Source organism: Oncorhynchus mykiss, chromosome 1 (assembly GCF_013265735.2).
Source record: "Oncorhynchus mykiss isolate Arlee chromosome 1, USDA_OmykA_1.1, whole genome shotgun sequence".
NCBI lineage: Eukaryota > Metazoa > Chordata > Actinopteri > Salmoniformes > Salmonidae > Oncorhynchus > Oncorhynchus mykiss.
The window spans coordinates 17,771,613-17,791,383 of record NC_048565.1 but is presented as its reverse complement, the minus strand read 5'-3'; the positions used below and the strand labels follow the sequence as shown (position 1 = coordinate 17,791,383).

General features: G+C 42.2%; 1 protein-coding gene across 2 annotated transcripts in view; it reads right to left on the bottom strand.

The window, feature by feature from the left end:
• Window positions 1–10,308: 10,308 nt before the first annotated feature.
• Window positions 10,309–19,771, bottom strand: part of LOC110496290 (KN motif and ankyrin repeat domain-containing protein 2) — a 36,884-nt gene continuing 27,421 nt past the window's right edge. For both annotated transcript variants that reach the window (XM_021572139.2, XM_021572213.2), the window contains exons 6-11: window positions 17,309–17,399; window positions 16,775–16,994; window positions 16,436–16,578; window positions 16,133–16,333; window positions 11,447–11,545; window positions 10,309–11,094 (exon numbers count right to left, since the gene is read on the bottom strand). In XM_021572139.2, coding sequence (XP_021427814.2) covers window positions 11,035–11,094; window positions 11,447–11,545; window positions 16,133–16,333; window positions 16,436–16,578; window positions 16,775–16,994; window positions 17,309–17,399 — 814 coding nt within the window. In that variant the 3' untranslated portion in view covers window positions 10,309–11,034. The remainder of the gene's footprint in view (window positions 11,095–11,446; window positions 11,546–16,132; window positions 16,334–16,435; window positions 16,579–16,774; window positions 16,995–17,308; window positions 17,400–19,771) is intronic.

The window sequence follows — 19,771 nt, the reverse complement described above, 5'->3', positions numbered from 1 at the left end:
AAGCCCCAGCTGAAGCCCACACCAGCTCCCTTTCCAAAGCCATCTCCAAGGCTATCTGCAATGACTCCGGATGAGTCAGCTGGGTCTGTATGCGCAGCTCCGTAGGAGAGAGCGTCTGTATGAACTGGTCCCGTGCTAGCTCGCTCTGCACGGAGGGGGGCATGCTCACATGCCCGCCGAGAGAGGCTCTCAATGTCATTAGCTAGCGCCCGTAGTGGCTCTCCAGGCTGCCTGCATCTATTACTCAGTGGCCAACACTTCATTTGGCCGCCTTTCGTTCCAGTTCTCTGCTGCCTGTGACTGGAACAAATTGCAAAAATCGCTGAAGTTGGAGACTTTTATCTCCCTCACCAATTTCAAACATCTGCTATCTGAGCAGCTAACCAATCGCTGCAGCTGTACATAGTCTATCGGTAAATAGCCCACCCAATTTTACCTACCTCATCCCCATACTGTTTTTATTTATTTACTTTTCTGCTCTTTTGCACACCAATATCTCTACCTGTAAATGACCATCTGATCATTTATCACTCCAGTGTTGATCTGCAAAATTGTAATTATTCGCCTACCTCCTCATGCCTTTTGCACACAATGTATATAGACTCTCTTTTTTTCTACTGTGTTATTGACTTGTTAATTGTTTACTCCATGTGTAACTCTGTGTTGTCTGTTCACACTGCTATGCTTTATCTTGGCCAGGTCGCAGTTGCAAATGAGAACTTGTTCTCAACTAGCCTACCTGGTTAAATAAAGGTGAAATAAAAAAATAAAATAAAAATCTATATTTAGGATGTTTTAAACATTAATCAGCAATAAGGTTCCAACCGGACTCGTGACCTCGTGCAATGAGACTGAGGCTTTCTGCCAGACCACTCACTCAAAGAGCTATTATGAGCCCCTCCTTTATAGTAGAATCCTACAACCAGAATCTAAAGACGGTGACATCTTGTGGAAGCCCTAGGAAGTGCATAAACATCCATATCTAAAATGGACTTCAAATGGCACTGTTTTCAAAATCGAGTTCTCACTTCCTGTTTGGATTTCTTCTCAGGTTTTTGTCTGCCATATGAGTTCTATTATACTCACAGACATAATTCAAACAGTTTTAGAAACTTCAGAGTGTTTTCTATCCACCAGTAATAATAATATGCATATATTCCCATCTGGGAAAGAGTAGGAGGCAGTTTACTCCAGGCACGCCTTTCATCCAAAAGTGAAAATGCTGGCCCCAGTAGTACTTTCAAGTATTTTTACCAAAATATTTTACACCACTGCTAAATGGCAGAATGATATCGTGATTATTTCAATCAATCCAGTGACCATTTGTTTTGCTAAATCTATTTCATGTGCTACAGAAGCACCTCTAACCAAACAACAGTGCTAAGTGGCTGCACACTTTAATTAAAGGGTAACGACACTCACTTTTTTTGTGTGGTCTCCTGATTTGGTTAAGCATTGTTATAGACTTAAAACATCCAATGTTGTTGTTTTACTATCAAAAGAGGGACTTGGAGATCAAAAACCTGAAAAAAAATTGAAAACTCTGAATGTATCTGTTTCAATAGAAGGCCTACTATTAGACTATTTGCACAGTACAGCTTGGTTTGGCCTGACTGTGAAAGACCAATATGGGATTTATAATTTTAGGTCATTGTCCCTGTTTCTCATAGAATTTTTGACACAGGGGGCCTTTCCTTCACCTGGTGAAGTAAATAATTAAATAATATAAATCATTATATTTGGGCATAATTAGAGTATACCCACTTCTCCAGGCACCATTACACCACTGGATAGGTGAATGTGTTCTATTGATCTGAAGTTGTGCTGTTGCTACTGCCTATTAGCTGTACAATTGTAACGTTATACAGGGGGAAATATGATAAATTATTCACATTAACACGTAGCATCAACAACGAATGAAAACATTACATTTTTAGAACTGTATTGTTTGCATTTTGATAGCCTTGGGGCACAACATCAGGAGTCTGTGTATTGGTTGGAGTCCCTGAGTTGTGACTGAAAATAACCATACCACAACCGTCTGGCTTCACTTTTCCTGTGAACAAAAGCATATGTATAATCTCTCGGAACTCTATTTACCAGACCTAAAATGAAATGTATCATTCGCTATCAATTTATTGAGGCTGCATGTAACCAAAAGGTTGCTGGATCGAATCCCTGAGCTGACAAAGTAAAAATCTGTCATTCTGAACAAGGCAGTTAACCCACTGTTCCCCGGTAGGCCATCATTGTAAAAAATTATTTGTTCTTAACTGACTTGCCTAGTTAAATAAAGGCTCAATTAAAAAAAACATTTAAAATAAACTTTTGTACAAACTCCAACTTTTGTCAAAATCCAACTTTTGTACAAACCGCACCATATTCCTGCTGTGTGAACAGTGGTAGATTTTGTGGTAGGAATTGTCACGTGAAGTGCGTGGTGTAATGGTAGCCCGCTGTCTAACTGTCTAACAACGCAAGATTATGGTGTGGTTTGGACAAAAGTTGAATTCTGACATTTATAAATGCAATCTCTGATGAGAGACTAGGCTCTCCTCCATCTTGTACTGCGTTGTGAACCCTATCCTATGCTCGTCCAGTAGTGGAACGAGATTGCATGAAGAAGACGCACAACGTAATGAAATACATCACGATGTAAGCAGGGCATAACCCTTCAACATTGCTGCCTTCTTCTTTGGTATCATGGCGTTTGCACATTTTGTTTGTGCATGCCCCCACTTACTGTGTGGTAATGTTTGTTCAATCCTCTAACATTAGTGATATAAAAAGGGGAACAATTGTTTAAAAAAGTTGCACACCCAACCAACCCTACACCTATATAACACTATTTAAAAATCTCAAAACATCTTAGTGGCCATCATCTGCAGTAAAATCTCAAACACCCAGGTACTTCTCTGCAGCTGCCACCTACACCCATTAAAAACCCACTACCCCATTCCACTACTTTGACCCCATCTGTTCCTTCACCATGCCAATGGCCTGGGAGGATGGGACATCACCCCACAACACACCCTGTAACTCTTCTGTCAAATCTCATATACCCAAATACTTCTCTGCAGCTGCAACCACAACATAAATTTTCTGTGATTTACGTTCCATTTCTGCAGTACAGTTGATGACCATTGCTATGAACGCTAAGAAGCCAACCATATGTAAGCAATAAGGCTCGAGGGGGTGTGGTATATGGCCAATATGCCACGGCTAAGGGCCGTTCTTATGTTGCGGCGTGCCTGTATATAGTCCTTAGCCATGGTATATTGGCGATATACCACAAACCCCCGAGGTCCCTTATTGCTATTATAAACTAGTTATCAACGTAATTAGAAGAATACAAATAAACGTTTTGTCATACCCATGGTATACTGTCTGATATACCATGGCTTTAAGCCAGTCAGCGTTCAGGGCTTCAACCACCCAGTTTATAATGAAGCATATATCACTCGTTGTTCTATCCCTCTGCTGGCTTAAATCCACTACTCAGTGGGATCCTCTCAGGATCTCCCACCCTTAACCCAGCATATGACACCTTCTGCACTATACTCGGACTCTGGCCACTTCAAACTGCCTCTAGCACTTCCAAACTACAGCAACATGGGCACCCCTACAGTTGACACACACAACTTTTCCACCGAAACTACACAATCCTCTGTCCCATGCCCTTCTGCACAAGTCCCACATCTTGGAATCTCCCTCTGACACACTGCTGCAACATGACCATAAATGTTCCACCTGAAGCAGCGCAGTGGATTCGACACAAAAGCTCTAACAGGATAACTGATGTATCCTAACATGACTTTGTCCGGTAGAGACTGACTCAAAACTAAAAAGGACTGACAGTGACTGATCTGATGAAGATTCTCTGGTCTGATGAAACCAAGATTGAACTCTTTGCCCTGAATGCCAAGCGTCACATCTGGAGGAAAGTACAGGGAGATCCTTGATGAAAACCTGCTCCAGAGCGCTCAGGACCTCAGACTGGGGCAAATGTTCACCTTCCAACAGGACAACGACCCTTAGCACACAGCCAAGACAATGCAGGAGTGGCTTCGGGACAAGTCTCTGAATGTCCAAGCCAGAGCCCAGACTTAAACCCGATCGAACGTCTCTGGAGAGACCTGCATTATTTCCCACCCACCACCCGCCAACCCCCTCTTTTATTCTACTGCTACTCTCTGTTCATCATATATGCATAATCACTTTAACCATATCTACATGTACATACTACCTCAATAAACCTGACTAACCAGTGTCTGTATGTAGCCTCGCTACTTTTATAGCCTCACTATTGTATATAGCCTGTCTTTTTACCGTTGTTTTATTTCTTTACCTAACTATTGTTCACCTAATACCTTTTTTGCACTATCGGTTAGAGCCTGTAAGTAAGCATTTCACTGTAAGTTCTACACCTGTTGTATTCGGTGCACATGACAAATAAACTTTGATTTGATTTGAAATAGCTATGCAGTGACGCTCCCCATCCAACCTGACAGAGCTTGTGAGGATCTGCAGAGAAGAACGGGAGAAACTACCCAAATACAGGTGTGCCAAGCTTGTAGTGTCATACCCAAGAAGACTCAAGGCTGTAATTGCTGTAGCAAAATGTGGAAAATGTCAACGGGTCTGAATACTTTCCTAAATCCCTGTACACATACAGAGACAGAGGGGCGATGTTTCACTCGGTTGGATGCTTTCTCTGGTGAGACAATTTTTATTTGTCACATACGAATGTTTAGCAGATGTTATTGCGGGTGTAGAAAAATGCTTGTGTTTCTAGCTTCAACAGTACAGTAATATCTAACAAATAATATCTAACAATTTCACAACAATACACACAATACACACAAATCTAAAGTAAAGGAATGGAATTAAGAATATAGAATTATTTGGGAAAGCAGTGTCAGAGCGACATTGACTAAGATAAAGTAGAATAGGATAGAATACAGTATACACAAATGAGATGAGTAATGCAAAATATGTAAACATTATTAAAGTGACTAGTGTTCCATTATTAGAGAGGCCAGTGATTTAAAATCTATGTATATAGGGCAGCATCCTCTAATGTGCCAGTAATGGCTATTTAACAGTCTGATGGCCTTGAGATAGATGTTTTTCAGTCTCTCGGGCCCAACTTTGATGCACCTGTACTGACCTCGCTACACTACAAGCATTTCGCTACACTCGCATTAACATCTGCTAACCATGTGTATGTGACAAATAAAATTTGATTTGATTATTTGGATGAAAGCGGGGTGAACAGGTAGTGGCTCGGGTGGATGTTGTCCTTGATGATCTTTTTGGCCTTCCTGTGACATCGGGTGCTGTAGGTGTCCTGGAGGGCAGGTAGTTTGCCCCCGGTGATGCGTTGGGCAGATCGCACCACCCTCTGGAGTGCCCTGCGGTTGCGGGCGGTGCAGCTGCCGTACCAGGCGGTACAGAAGTAAAATTATAAAAACACAGAGACGAAAGAGTTCCTTTTTCTCTTGGTACATTTCTTGAGGAAACCTTGTCATCCATGAATATGTGCCACTGGGTGAATGTGCTGCTAAAAAAAGCCAATCCGGGCGAACATAAAGAACAAACACTGTTCATGATTCCACTCGTTCGCAAAGAAGGCAAGTGTTATTAGAACTGTCAGATCAAGAATATAAGTGTTCTGAGCTTTGATCAATGCTGGGAGCAATATTTAGATGTTGACACGTAATTGATTTTGTTTACAAAATTTATATTTTGCACTATTCATTCATTTTTCAAATTAGAAAAAAATTCTGAAATCCGGACCTCGTTGTTCTCAAATGTAGTTATGGCCATGAGAGCCCTTTATTGCAACAGAAGGCTCTGGTCTGGCCCGTAGACTATACAGACAGTCAGACCTATTTTATGAGGCAAGATTCTCTGACACAGATTAGAGACATGGTTCTGTGTCAGGTGATAAATTGTATAAACAATATAATATGTCATGTTATTACATGAATTTGCATTAAAAGATGGCTTGATGTCTGACAGGATGGTTATTGCTTGAAATACTATTTAACAAAATGTCACCTTTATGGCTTGATCATGTTTGACAGAAGAATACCTTACATCAATGTCTCCCAAACTTTTTAGTCCCGTACCCCTTCAAACATTCAACGTCCAGCTGCGTACCCCCTCTAGCACGAGGGTCAGCGCACTCTCAAATGTTGTTTTTTGCCATCATTGTAAGCCTGCCACACACAAACTATACGATACATTTATTAAACATAAGAATGAGTGTGTTTTTGTCACAACCCAGTTCGTGGGAAGTAAACAAGGAGCTCTTATAGGACCAGGGTATAACAACACAAGGCGAGATCCAGATGCAGACACAGGAGGCAGACGGTTTGAACTCTGATATTTATTATAATCCAAGGGGTAGGCAAAAGGCAGGTCGGGGAGGGGCAAGAGTTCATAGCCAGGGCAGAGTCCAAAATGGTACAGGGCGGCAGGCAGGCTCAAGGTCAGGGGCAGGCAGAGTGGTCAGGCAGGCAGGCTCAGAGTCAGGACAGGCAAGGCAAAGGAAGACGAGAGAAAAAAAATAGGAGCTAAGAGAAAAAAAACACTGGTTGACTTGGTTGAACTGGCACAGACAGAAAACACAGGTATAAATAATGGGGAAGATGGGTGTAATTTTGCTCTTTATTTAGCCATCTTACTTATAAAACCTTATTGGTTCATGAAAAACTGTCACCATAGGTTAATAACCTTTCTAGGGCAGGCGTTACGCTAGCGGAACCCCTCCACAACATTCCGCTGAAAAGGCAGCGCGCGAAATTCAAATTTTTTGGGGGGAAATATGAAACACATTAACAAGCCCAATACAGCAAATGACAGATAAACATCTTGTTAATCTACCCATCATGTCCGATTTAAAAAATGCTTTCCAGCGAAAGCACAACATATGATTATGTTAGGTCACAGCCAAGTCAAAAAAACACACAGCCATTTTTCCAGCCAAAGATAGGAGTCACAAAAAGCAGAAATATAGATCAAATTAATCATTAACCTTTGATGATCTTCACAATACATGTATGTTTTGTTCGATAATATGCATATTTGTATCCAAAAGTCTCAGTTTACATTGGCACATTACTTGCAGTAATGTTGTGATTCCAAAACATCCAGTGATTTTGCAGAAATACTCATAATAAACATTGATAAAAGATACAACTGTTATTCACAGAATTAAAGATAGACTTCTCCTTATTGCAACCGCTGTGTCAGATTTCAAAAAAACTTTTTGGAAAAAGCATAATCTGAGAACGGCGCTCAGAGCCCAAAACAGCCAGAGAAACATCCAACATTTTTGAGTCAACAGAAGTTAGAAATAACACCATAAATATTCACTTACTTTTGATGATCTTCATCAGAAGGCACTCCCAGGAATCCCAGTTCGACAATAAATGACTGAACGGTTCCATAAAGTCCATCATTTATGTCCAAATAGCCACTTGTTGTTAGCGTGTTCAGCCCAGTAATCTTCATGAGGCGCTGTCACTTCGTCCAGATAAAAACTCGAAATGTTCCATTACAGTCCTTTAGAAACATGTCAAATGATGTGTTGAATCAATCGTTAGGATGTTTTTAACATAAAACATCAATAATGTTCCAACCGGAGAATTCCTATGTCTGAAGAAAAGCACTGGAATGAGAGGTAAACTCTGTCGGGAGCGCTCGTCATGAGACCAAGGCACTATGCCAGACCACTGACTCAAAGAGGTCTCATGAGCCCCTCCTTTATAGTAGAATCTTCATTCAAGTTTCTAAAGACGGTTGACATCTAGTGGAAGTCGTAGGAAGTGCAACTTGACTCCATAGACACTGTGTATTCGGTTGGAAAAACTACAAACCTCAGATGTCCCACTTCCTGGTTGGATTTTCTCAGGGTTTCGCCTGCCATGAGTTCTGTTATACTCACAGACATAATTCAAACAGTTTTAGAAACTTCAGAGTGTTTTCTATCCAATAATAATAATAATATGCATATATTAGCATCTGGGACAGAGTAGGAGGCAGTTCACTCTGGGCACGCATTTCACCCAAAAGTGAAAATGCTGCCCCCTATCCCAAAAGAGTTCATGAGAATGGTGTGCTTGAAAGGATGCACATAACCGCAATGTTGGGTTGTATTGGAGAGAATCTCAGTCTTAAATCATTTTCCATACACAGTCTGTGCATGTATTTAGTTTTCATGCTAGTGAGGGCCAAGAATCCACTCTCACATAGGTAAGTGGTTGCAAAGGGCATCAGTGTCTTAACAGAGCGATTTGCCAAGCCAAGAACCTCTGAGCGCAGCCTCATCCAGAAATCTGGCATTGGCTTCTGATTAAATTAAATTTTCACAGAACCGCTTATTTCAATTTCGATGACACTCTCTTGTTCAGATATCGGTAAGTGGACTGGAGGCAGGGCATGAAAAGGATAACAAATCCAGTTGTTTGTGTCATCCGTTTCGGGAAACTACCTGCGGAATTGCACACCCAGCTCACAGGGCTTCGGTATATCACTTTTTTTTAACCTTTATTTAACTAAGCAAGTCAGAACAAATTTTTATTTCCAAGGACAGCCTAGGAAGAGTGGGTAAACTGCCTTGTTCAGGGGCAGATCAACAGATTTTCACCCTATCGGCTACAGGGATTTAATCTTGCAACCTTTCGGTTATTAGTCCAACGCTCTAACCACTAGGCTACCCGCCTCCCAATTTGGCATTGTCTATAAGCTTGAGTTCATTTGCACACAAACATTCATACAATGATGGAAAGACCTGTGTGTTGTCCTTGTTAATGCAGACAGAAAAGAGCTCCAACTTCTTAATCATAGCCTCAATTTTGTCCCGCACATTGAATATAGTTGCAGAGAGTCCCTGTAATCCTAGATTCAGATCATTCAGGCGAGAAAAAACATCACGCAGATAGGCCAGTCGTGTGAGAAACTCGTCATCACTCAAGCGGTCAGACAAGTGAAAATTATGGTCAGTAAAGAAAACTTTAAGCTCATCTCTCAATTTAAAAAAACCTGCCAATACTTTGCCCCCTGATAACCAGCGCATGTATGTTGTAAAAGCATGGTCACTGCACATATCATTGCATAATGCAGAAAATACACGAGAGTTCAGGGGCCTTGCTTCATCAAAGTTAACCTTTTTCACTGTAGTGTCCAAAACGTCTTTCAAGCTGTCAGGCATTCCCTTGGCAGCAAAAGCCTCTTGGTGGATGCTGCAGTGTACCTAAGTGGCGCCGGGAGCAAATGCTTGCATTCACGTTACCACGCCACTATCTCTCCCTGTCATGGCTTTAGTGCCATCAGTACAGATACCAACACATCTTGACCACCAAAGTCCATTTGATGTCACAAAGCTGTACAGTACTTTAAAAATGTCTTCTCATGTTGTCCTGGTTTCCAGTGGTTTGCAGAAGAGGATGTCTTCCTTAATTGACCCCCCATAAACGTAATGGACATATACCAGGAGCTGTGCCAGGCCTGCCACGTCTATTGACTCATCCAGCTGTAACACATATAATTCACTGGCTTGTATGCAAAGCAGGAATTGTTTCAAAACATCTCCTGATGCGTCATGAAACAATGCTGTTTGATGAAGTCATTGACTGTATAGTTTCGTTTGACCTTTTCCTCCAGCATTGTCCCAGCCATATCCGTGGCAGCAGGAATAATTAAGTCCTCCACAATAGTATGGGGCTTGCCTGTCCTAGGCACTCGGTAGCTCACCATATAAGACGCTTCTAGCCCCTTCTTATTAATGGTATCTGTTGCTTTTATACGTCTTACAACTCGAAAGTCGTCTTTATTCTCGCTCAAAAAACTCCTGTGGCTTATTTTTTTAAATTGTCATGTATACGTCTGAGCAAGAATGAAAGTTTCCCTCGAGAGAGAGTAATGGTTAATGTGATTGGATGTTAATGATTTGACTAGGCTACCTGTATTTGACATTGTATTGTTATTTCGCTGAACACTAGAGGGTTTCATTTTATTTTTGGCAGTGAAATAAGGCTACTCAGGCGAGAGAGAGAAACTCACCCAAATGTATAGCCCCGTTGGAAAATATAAATGTACTGTTAGAAAATGTGAATACAAAAAAGAAAACAAATATTTTTTAATTTTTAAAATGTGAATCATATTTATATCTGGCATACCCCGGACGGCATTACTCGTACCCCAGTTTGGGAATACCTGCCTTACATCATCTTATTTAATGAACATTAACAGCAACCTTCTAGTATATCTGCTTAGTACAAAATTGAACAGAGTCACATGTTATGTAAATATATGTTTATTTTTTTTACATGAAAATAGATACATGAATATACAAGGCATAGACAGTTAGTGCAAACTTGGAACTATTTTGGCATGAAGATTGAGAAGACTACTACTCAAGTCTCATTTTCAGTTAATTTATCACCTGATTTACTTAACAAAAGAAACATATAAATAGGTGGTCCAGGTGTTCTCTATTGTTACTACAAGCAAGGGGGGAGGCCGATGACATCAGAGGGCACCATCAGACCAACCCGTCGAATGGCCTACTCCATGAAGTTTGCACGTGTGTCTAAAAAACACTAATTTGCTCAAAACATATTTTTTGTACCCTTAAGTGTGTGTACATTACTGTATTTATACGTGGGATATTGTTTTTCAACAGGAAAATGTTTTTTTTAAATAGCTGGAGTGCGCGTTTAAAAGGGGGAGGGGAACTCAAACTAAACACAATCAATGAGTGCAAATATATGTGAGGTCTGCTTTACTGTATCATAGAAAAATATGCTGCAGACCTTGACCTTGTTGCAAATGCAGATTATTGGCTTATATAATAACGGTTTAAGGCATTTATTGAAAAAATAATATTATATTAACAATACAAATAAATGAATGACATATGCCATTATATAAATACATATATTTACGTAGACAGCGGTAGTATTGCAGTGGCGCATTTTCAATGCTCAAGTCCAGTTATGTTTGTTTTTCCATATTGGTGGCCCATTACTCCGCAGCAGGCCATGTCTTTTGAGGACTAGTGGGGCTTCGAGTCTTGGTTGTCCCCTGAAAGAAATATACCAACGTTTTCAGCCTGATAGTAATAAAACAGGGCAAAAATCACAATGAACAGTAACAAACTGGAGGGGAAAAAATACATGGCGCTTTATAGAATGTGCTCTATGGGTCACTACTGCTACACATGTCAAGACAGGATCTTTCAACTAGCAGCCAACATACCACACCCAAACTAAACATTGGAGTGTAGCCGAAGCGCTAAAATTACACACTTCAAATAGTAGCAACATTGTGCATGACACAGATATGTTGTGAGTGCAACCTATACTGGATTCATGGTCTAACTGGATGTTTGTCATATAAAAACAGGCAGGCCTCCAGACCAGTCTGGGGAACTCACAGCTGTCTGGGCTTTGGCGTAGTTCATGTGGGCGTAAAGCAGCACAGCTGTGTCATTGTGAGAGGCCTCCAGCGCGATGGACAGAGCATTACTGCCGTCCTAGAGAGGGAGGAACACGAAAGGGAGAGCAGGCTTAGCTATAAATCCTCTGAGGATACACATAGCACTCATGCACATTCATAGCCACAACACACAGTTTAGGAAGATTAATAAGCTATATGCCAGAATGTAATTACAAATCATTTGTAGACGCAAATTGACTTGAAAATCCATGGCAAGACCTGAAAACGGTTGTCTAGCAATAATCAACAACCAATTTGACAGAGCTTGAAGAATTTTGAAAGAATAATGGGCAAATGTTGCACAATCCAGGCATGGAAAGCTCTCAAGAGACATAACCAGAAAGACTCAAAGCTGTAATCGCTGCCAAAGATACTTCGACAAAGTATTGAGGTGTGTGAATACTTTGACATTTCTGTATTTCATTTCCCAAAATTTCTAAAAATATGTTTTCACTTTGTAATTATGGGGTATTGTGTGTAGAGTATTCAACCCCCTGAGTCAATAGATGTTAGAATCACCTTTGGCAGCGATTACAGCGGTGAGTCCTTCTCTAAGAGCTTGGCACACCTTGATTGTACAATATTTGCACATTATTCTATTTTGAAATTTTCAAGCTCTGTCAACTTGGTTGTTGATCATTGCTAGATAGCCATTTTCAAGTCTTGCCATAGATTTTCAAGCTGATTTATCGTAATTGCTGGACTATTAAGCGCACCTGAATATAAACCGCACCCACTGAATTATTAAAAAATATGTATTTTGTACATAAATAAGCCTCACATGTCTATAAGCCGCAGGTGCCTACCGGTACATTGAAACAAATTAACTTGGTCACTATCTTCCTCCTCCTGTGCACTGAAACCACTGAAGTCATCTCCTTCGGTGTCGGAGTTGAATAGCCTCAGAATTGCTTCATCCGATGTTGGATTGTTTTCATTGTCGCTCTTGTCACTTTCATCCGGAGGCAAATACCCCGCTGAGCTCATGCTGCCCCTTCAACACGCAGCAGTGCAGCCTTTCGAAACCCGTTGATGATAGTGGATTTTTTGACAATGCTCCACGCTGTCAGGACCCACTGGCAGACTTGACCATAAGTTGCTCTTCGCATGCGGCCCGTTTTAGTGAAGGATTTCTCCCCACTTGTCATCCAAGCCTCCCACTGAACAAGGAGCGCCACCTTAAATGCACGATTTACACTGATGTCGAGTGGCTGCAAATACTTTGGGCCATCTGCTTTTCTTCCCTCTGAAAGCTTGTGTTGTCTTTTTGCACTGAGTCAGTTCCTCACGCTGCTGTTTCCAACGTCTTATCATCGACTCATTAAGGCCAAGCTCCCGTGCAGCAGCTCTATTTCCTTTTCCAACAGCCAGATCGATCGCCTTCAACTTGAAAGCTGCATCATATGCATTTCTCTGTGTCTTTGCCATGATGAGGATGACAAAATTACTACCGTAATCAGAATGATGGCAAGTTTGAGCGCGCTCGATTTACGTCACATTATGTGACGGTGCTCAGTTTTTTGGCGGCATGAATCTTGAGAAAGCGGGAAAAATCCATAAATTAGCCGCGTCATTGTATAAACCGCGAGGTTCAAAGCGTGGGAATAAAGTAGTGGCTTATAGTCCGGAAATTACGGTAAGTCAAAACTGTAACTAGGCCACTCAGAAACATTCAGTGTTGACTTGGTAAGCAACTCCAGTGTGTATTTGGCCTTGTGTTTTAGGTTATTGTCCTGCTGAAAGGTGAATTTGTCTCCCAGTGTCTGTTGGAAAGCAGACTGTACCAGATTTTCCTCTAGGATTTTGCCTGTGCTTAGCTCTACTCCATTTCTTTTTATCCTAAAAACTTCCTAGTCCTTGCCAATGACAAGCATATTCATAACATGATGCAGCCACCACCATACTTGAAAATATGAAAAATAGTGCTCAGTGATGTGTTGGATTTGTCCAAACATAACACTTTGTACTCAGGACATAACGTTAATTTCTTTGCCACATTTTTTGCAGTTTTACTTTAGTGCCTAATTGCAAACAGGACGCATGTTTTGGAATATTTTTTATTCTGTACAGGCTTCCTTCTTTTCACTCTCATATAAATTGGTATTGTGGAGTAACTACAATGTTGTTCATCGTCAGTTTTCTCCTATCACATCCACTCTATAACTGTTTTAAAATCGCCATTTGCCTCATGCCTGTATCTTTGTAGTGACTGGGTGTATTGATACACCATCCAAAGTGTAATTAATAACTTCACCCTGCTTAAAGGGATATTCAATGTCAGATTTTTTTTTTACCCATCTACCAATAGGTGCCCTTCTTTCTGAGGCATTGGAAAAACTCCCTGGTCTTGAGTGTTGAATCTGTGTTTGACATTCACTGCTCAAATTAAGGTTTTTACAGATAATTGTATGGGTGGGGTACAGAGATGAGGTAGTCATTCAAAAATCTGGTTAAACACTATTAATTGCACACAGAGTGAGTCCATGCAACTTATTATGTTAAGTTATTTAGGCTTACCATTACAAAGGGGTTAAATACTTAACATTTCTGCTTTTCATTTTATTTTAGTACTTTTACCACTTTCTCTTCCCAATACAAGTCTTGTCCCATCACTGCAAGTCCCCTACGGACTTGGGAGAGGAAAAGGTTGAGAGCCATGCGTCCTCCGAAACACGACCCTGCCAAGCCGCACTGGTTCTTAACACACTGCTCGCTTAAGCCATCCGCACAAATGTGTCTAAGGAAACATCGTCCAACAGGCAACCGAGGTCAGCTTGCAGGTACCTAGCCCGCCACAAGGAGTCACTAGAGCACGATGTGACAAGGAAATCTCGGCCAGCCAAACCCTCACTTAACCTGGACGACGCTGGGCCAATTGTGCGCCACCTCATGGCTCTCCCGGTCACGGCTGGCTGTGACACATATTGGGATCGAACCCGGGTCTGCTGTGACGCTTCAAGCACTACAATGCAGTGCCTTAGACCGCTGCGCCACTCGGGAGGCCTTCTGCTTTTCATTTGTTATTAATTTGACAACATTTCTAAAAACATGATTCCACTTTGACATTATGGGGTCTGTAATCCAATGACACAAAATCCCAATGTAATCCGTTCTAAATTCAGGCTGTAACACCATTTTGGGGGGGGGGAGAGTCAAGGGGTGCGAATACTTCCTGAAGGCACAGTTTATATTATCCTCAGAAAACCTGGGCCACCAAATAAAATCACCTGCGAGCCAAATTTGGCCAATAAAATGACACACCCAAATCTAACTGCCTGTAGCTCAGGTAAGGTAATACGGAGGTAAGGATATGTATATTCTTGATACCATTTGAAAGGAAACACGTTGAAGTTTGTGGAGAATATAACACATCACATCTGGTAAAAGATAATACATTCAAAAAAGCACGTTTTTAAAAAATGTTTTTTTTCCCATCATCTTTCAAATGCAAGAGAAAGGCCACAATGTATTATTCCAGCCCAGGCGCAATTTAGATGTTGGCCACTAGATGGCAGCAGTGTGTGTAAAGCTTTAGACTGATTAAATGAACCATTGCATTTCTGTTCAAGATTTTGTATCAAGACTGCCCAAATGTGCCTAATTGGCTTATTAATACATTTTCAAGTTCATAACTGCACTCTCCTCAAACAATAGTATGGTATTCTTTCACTGTAATAGCTACTGTAAATTGGACAGTGCAGTTAGATTAACACGAATTTAAACTTTCTGCCAATATCAGATATGTCTATGTCCTGGTAAAATAAATTGTTGCATACAACCTCATGCTAATCGCATTAACCTACGTTAGCTCAACCGTCCCACGGGGGACCCACCGATCCTGTAGAGGTTTTAAACTGCTGGGCCGGTGTGGGTACAGGGTTTTCTTCTAGGCAGCTAAGCAACACACCAACTAAGTGACGCTGGAATCAGGCTGGAACGAAACCCTGCACCCACACTGGCTCTTAATGTCCCCTCCCCCCTCGCTCTAGGTTACACACCAGCAAAGGGTTAACCCACATCTCTGTCTGTCTCCCAGTCCTCAACAATTAGCTCTATCCAATTGTCACAGGGTTGGGAAAAAAAGCATGTTCCCAAATACTTTCCCAGCCCCTCTCAGTCCAGCTGTGTCCTACTGAAACCCAATCCATGTGCTGCACAGCTAACACATTTTCCCCCAGATATGAGTCTGGGCTGGAGGTTCAAAGTAGTCTGGGAAAAATGTATTATAAAGTCATACTGTAGAAAAACACTTGGTGTATAGATTCTAAAATGATTCTCTCTTATTGAGAAAATAAAAGTGTTCATACAAACAAGAATTTATCAAATAAATAAATTGAATATGTGTTTTTGTATTCACTTCTTGGGTGCATCTCAATAATCTATTGTGGTTTCCTCCTCTGCTCTCCTGTCCTTCATCTGCAGCTCTGATGTTAAGATGGGAAATATGGCTAAAGCCTATCAGAGCACTTGCTTTGATCTTCTTATCTTTTTCAGTTCAGCGTGAAACAGAAAAGATGTAGAGGATGAGGAAAGTGGACAGGAAGAGGAAGCCAGGTAAGCATATCAAGACACACTCTTGTGAGTGTACAGGGTAAACAGACAGACAGACAGCAAAGGAACTCACATTGTCCACAATGGAGATGTCACAGCCCGGCTGGTCCAGGAGCAGCGAGACAATCTCGGCGCGGCCGTGCTCGCTGGCGCACATGAGCGCCGTGGAGCCCTCGTCATCCTGCACGTTCACGTCAGCGCCACAGTCCAGCAATGCCCGCACCATCTCCTGCCGTCCATGGCTAACAGCTAGCATCAGCCACGTCTGGCCAGCCTAAACACAACTTAGCCCAGTTAGCATAGTGTTAGAGAAACACACATAAGCAGTATTGACAGAGGAAATAGAGTGGATGTGAAGTGATTGAGAAGGACTTGCCTGGCTGGCCTTGGCGTTGACGTTGCCCTGACTGAAGAGCTTCCTGACCACCACCATGTCATCCTCCTCTTTCACAGCTGAGAGGGCCGCCAGCATGATCGCAGTGTAGCCTGCCTTGTTCTGCTTATCTACACAACACATGCCTGCACAGAGCACACACACACACATTGTTGAAACCCCAGGGCATGGCATAACTAATGTGAGTTTATGCCTGTAGTTAAACCATAAATAACCAAACTTCTGAATATTCATTATAATAGGCCCTCTTCACTAAGGTCATAAACATTGACCCTAACACAACTTCCCAAAGATAAGTGAAGACTCCTCACTCCAACTAACCTGTGTCCAGCAGTAGCCCCACCACGGTGAAGTTGGAGTGGGAGACGCTGTAGTGCAAGGCTGTGTTGCCATTGCCATCGGTAATGTTGACGACGTGGGCCAGCAAGGCAGAGGAGACTTCTGTGAAGGCCATCAGGTAGTCTGAGACACGGGGCTGCTGGGCCAGCTTGGCACTGGAGATGCGGAACCATTCCAGCTGCACAGTGTGAGTGCTGGAGATCTATAAGACAAGACAAGGGAGAAGAAGAGAGGATGTGGGATAAGGATAAGGGATATAGGGATAAGGGGTATAGGGGTATGTCTGGGGTATAGGGATAAGGATAAGGATGGAATACTACTACATAAAGGTTATCATACGAATATGATTATAAACACTTCAAGTCATGGAACTTTAAAATATCACTCTTAATACTGAGAGGGAACACTTGAGAGATTATGTGCATTTTGGAAATAAACTAGCCGGAAATTGTATGGGAAATTTAAGATGTCCAGGATATTATCAAACAGAGAAATTAGAGGCATGCTGAAACTCACCACTTCTTTACTCTTCAGTGTTTTGACATCATCATTCAGATGGTTCTTCAAAATGAGACAAGCTTCACGCATTTTTGCACTCAGCTCAAACCTAGGACAAAGGATTACTGCAATTAGATGTGGAAGTTATCTATGGGTCGTGACAAACGGGGATCTAACACTTGTGCAGTTAGCCAATGGATGAGGCTTCTATAAAAAGTATTCAACTCATTTTTGTAAACATCTTGGCTATAATTCCTCGGCAATATTATACAGATGCATAGCTTCACAGATGATAATGTTGCGAAATAACTTTAAGATATTAGGGTTTCATATGTTAATTCAGGACTGATTTGCTCCCATTACTTATTTGGCATTTATGCTAACTTTTAAAAATTCAGGCTACCTATAGGCTACAAACCAAAATAAAGGATTCAAGTTTTACTACCAACAGACTTCTTTCAAGGAAAGCAAACTATCAACAAAATATGAAAATTCTGTTAATTATCCCTTTAAAATTATGTTGAATACCCATTTACATTTTTTCAGGAAGTATTCACACGCCTTGACTTTTTCCAGATTTTGTTGTTGTACAGCCTGATTTTTTTTGTCATTGTCCTACACACAATACCCCATTAATGTCAAAGTGGAATTATCTTTTTCAAAATTTTTACAAATTAATTCAAAAAAAAAAAAAAGCTGAAATGTCTTGAGTCAATATGTATTTGTTATGGCAAGCCTAAATAAGTTCAGGAGTAAAAATGTGCTTAACAAGTCACATAAGTTGCATGGACTCTGTGTGCAATAATAGTGTTTATGATTTTTTAATCTCTGTACCACACATACAATTATCTGAAATGCAGAGCAATGAATTTCAAACAGATTCAACCACAAAGACCAGGGAGGTTTTCCAATGCCTCACAAAGAAGAGCCCCTATTAGTAGATGGGTGAAAAATAAGGATGCCTGTACAGAATAACAATATTCCCTGTCTGGCCCTGAGACCACTGAGGACTCTCTGGCTGCTGGGAGCATTCGTCCTTCTGCCTTCTCTGCCAGCGAAAGATTCTTCTTCGTGGAAAAAAAGGACAAGGCCCTACGTCCATGTATCAACTACCGGGGCCTCAATGACACCACTCCTCTCCTTGACTTTCAAACCTCTCCAGGGGGCAACCACGGAGTGGAAGACGGCCTTCAACACAGCTAGTGGACACTATGAGTACCTGGTCATGCCGTTTGGACGCTCCCGCAGTGTTCCAGGCCCTGGTCAACGATGTGCTTCGTCACATGTTGAATGGATTTGTGTTTGTCTACCTCGACGACATCCTTGTTTTCTCCTGTTCTGCTCAAGAACACTTTCTCCATGTCCGACAAGTTCTTTAACGCCTCCTAGAGAACCAGTTGTTCATGAAAGCAGAGAAGTGTGAATTCACCGCTCCACTGTCTCCTTTCTGGGATACGTCATCGCTGAAGGGGATGTTCAGATATATCATGAAAATGTGAGAGAGGTGGTGGATTTGGGATTTCTACCGCCGCTTCATTCAGGGCTACAGCACCCTGGCTGCTCCCCTCTCTAAACTCACTTCTCCCAAGGGGCCGTTCACATGGTACCCAGCTGTAGACATGGGGTTTTTGAACCTTAAGCATCGGTTTACTACAGCCCCCATTCTCATCCATCGAGACCAGGGATATGGCTGAGGTCGAGGTCGACGCTTCATCCCCAGTCCAACGGCCAGATGGAACATGCCAATCAAGACCTGAAGCCGATGCTTAGGTGCCTCGTCTCGACCAACCCCACCACCTGGAGCCGGCAACTTGTGTGGGTGGAGTACGCCCGGAACACTCTTTACTGCTCGGCCACTGGGCTCTCGCCCATCGAGTCCATAGGGTATCAGCCCCCGTTCTTCCCAGAGCAAGAAGAAGAGATCAACATACCCTCGGCCCAGATGTTCGTCCTCCACTGTCGGTATACCAAGAAGAGAGCTTGGTCTGCTCTTCTCAAGACCACCTCCAGGTATTGTTGACAAGACGATCACCACCGAACTCCAGCTCCCCGCTATCGTCTCGGGCAGAGGGTATGGCTGTCTACGCGGGACATGCCCCTCTGGGTGGAGTCCAGTAAACTTTCCCCGTTTTATTGGTCCTTTCCCCATCTCTAAAGTCCTTAGTCCCACTGCTGTTCATCTTCTGTTGCCCAGTACCCTCCATATACATCCCACTTTCATGTGTCCAGGATTAAGCACTTGTCTCACAGCTCTATGTCTTCTGTTTCCAGGCCCACCCCTCCTCCCCGTCTCATCGACAGCCATCCGCCGTACACGGCAAGACGCCTACTGAGTGTTCGATAGGGGCAGAGTTTTCCAATACCTGGTTGACTGTGAGGGTTATGGCCCGGAGGAGAGGTGCTGGGTCCCCCCTAAGGACATCCTGGACCCGGACCTCATCGCCGACTGTCCCCACATGCACCCCGGTCAACCAGGTATGC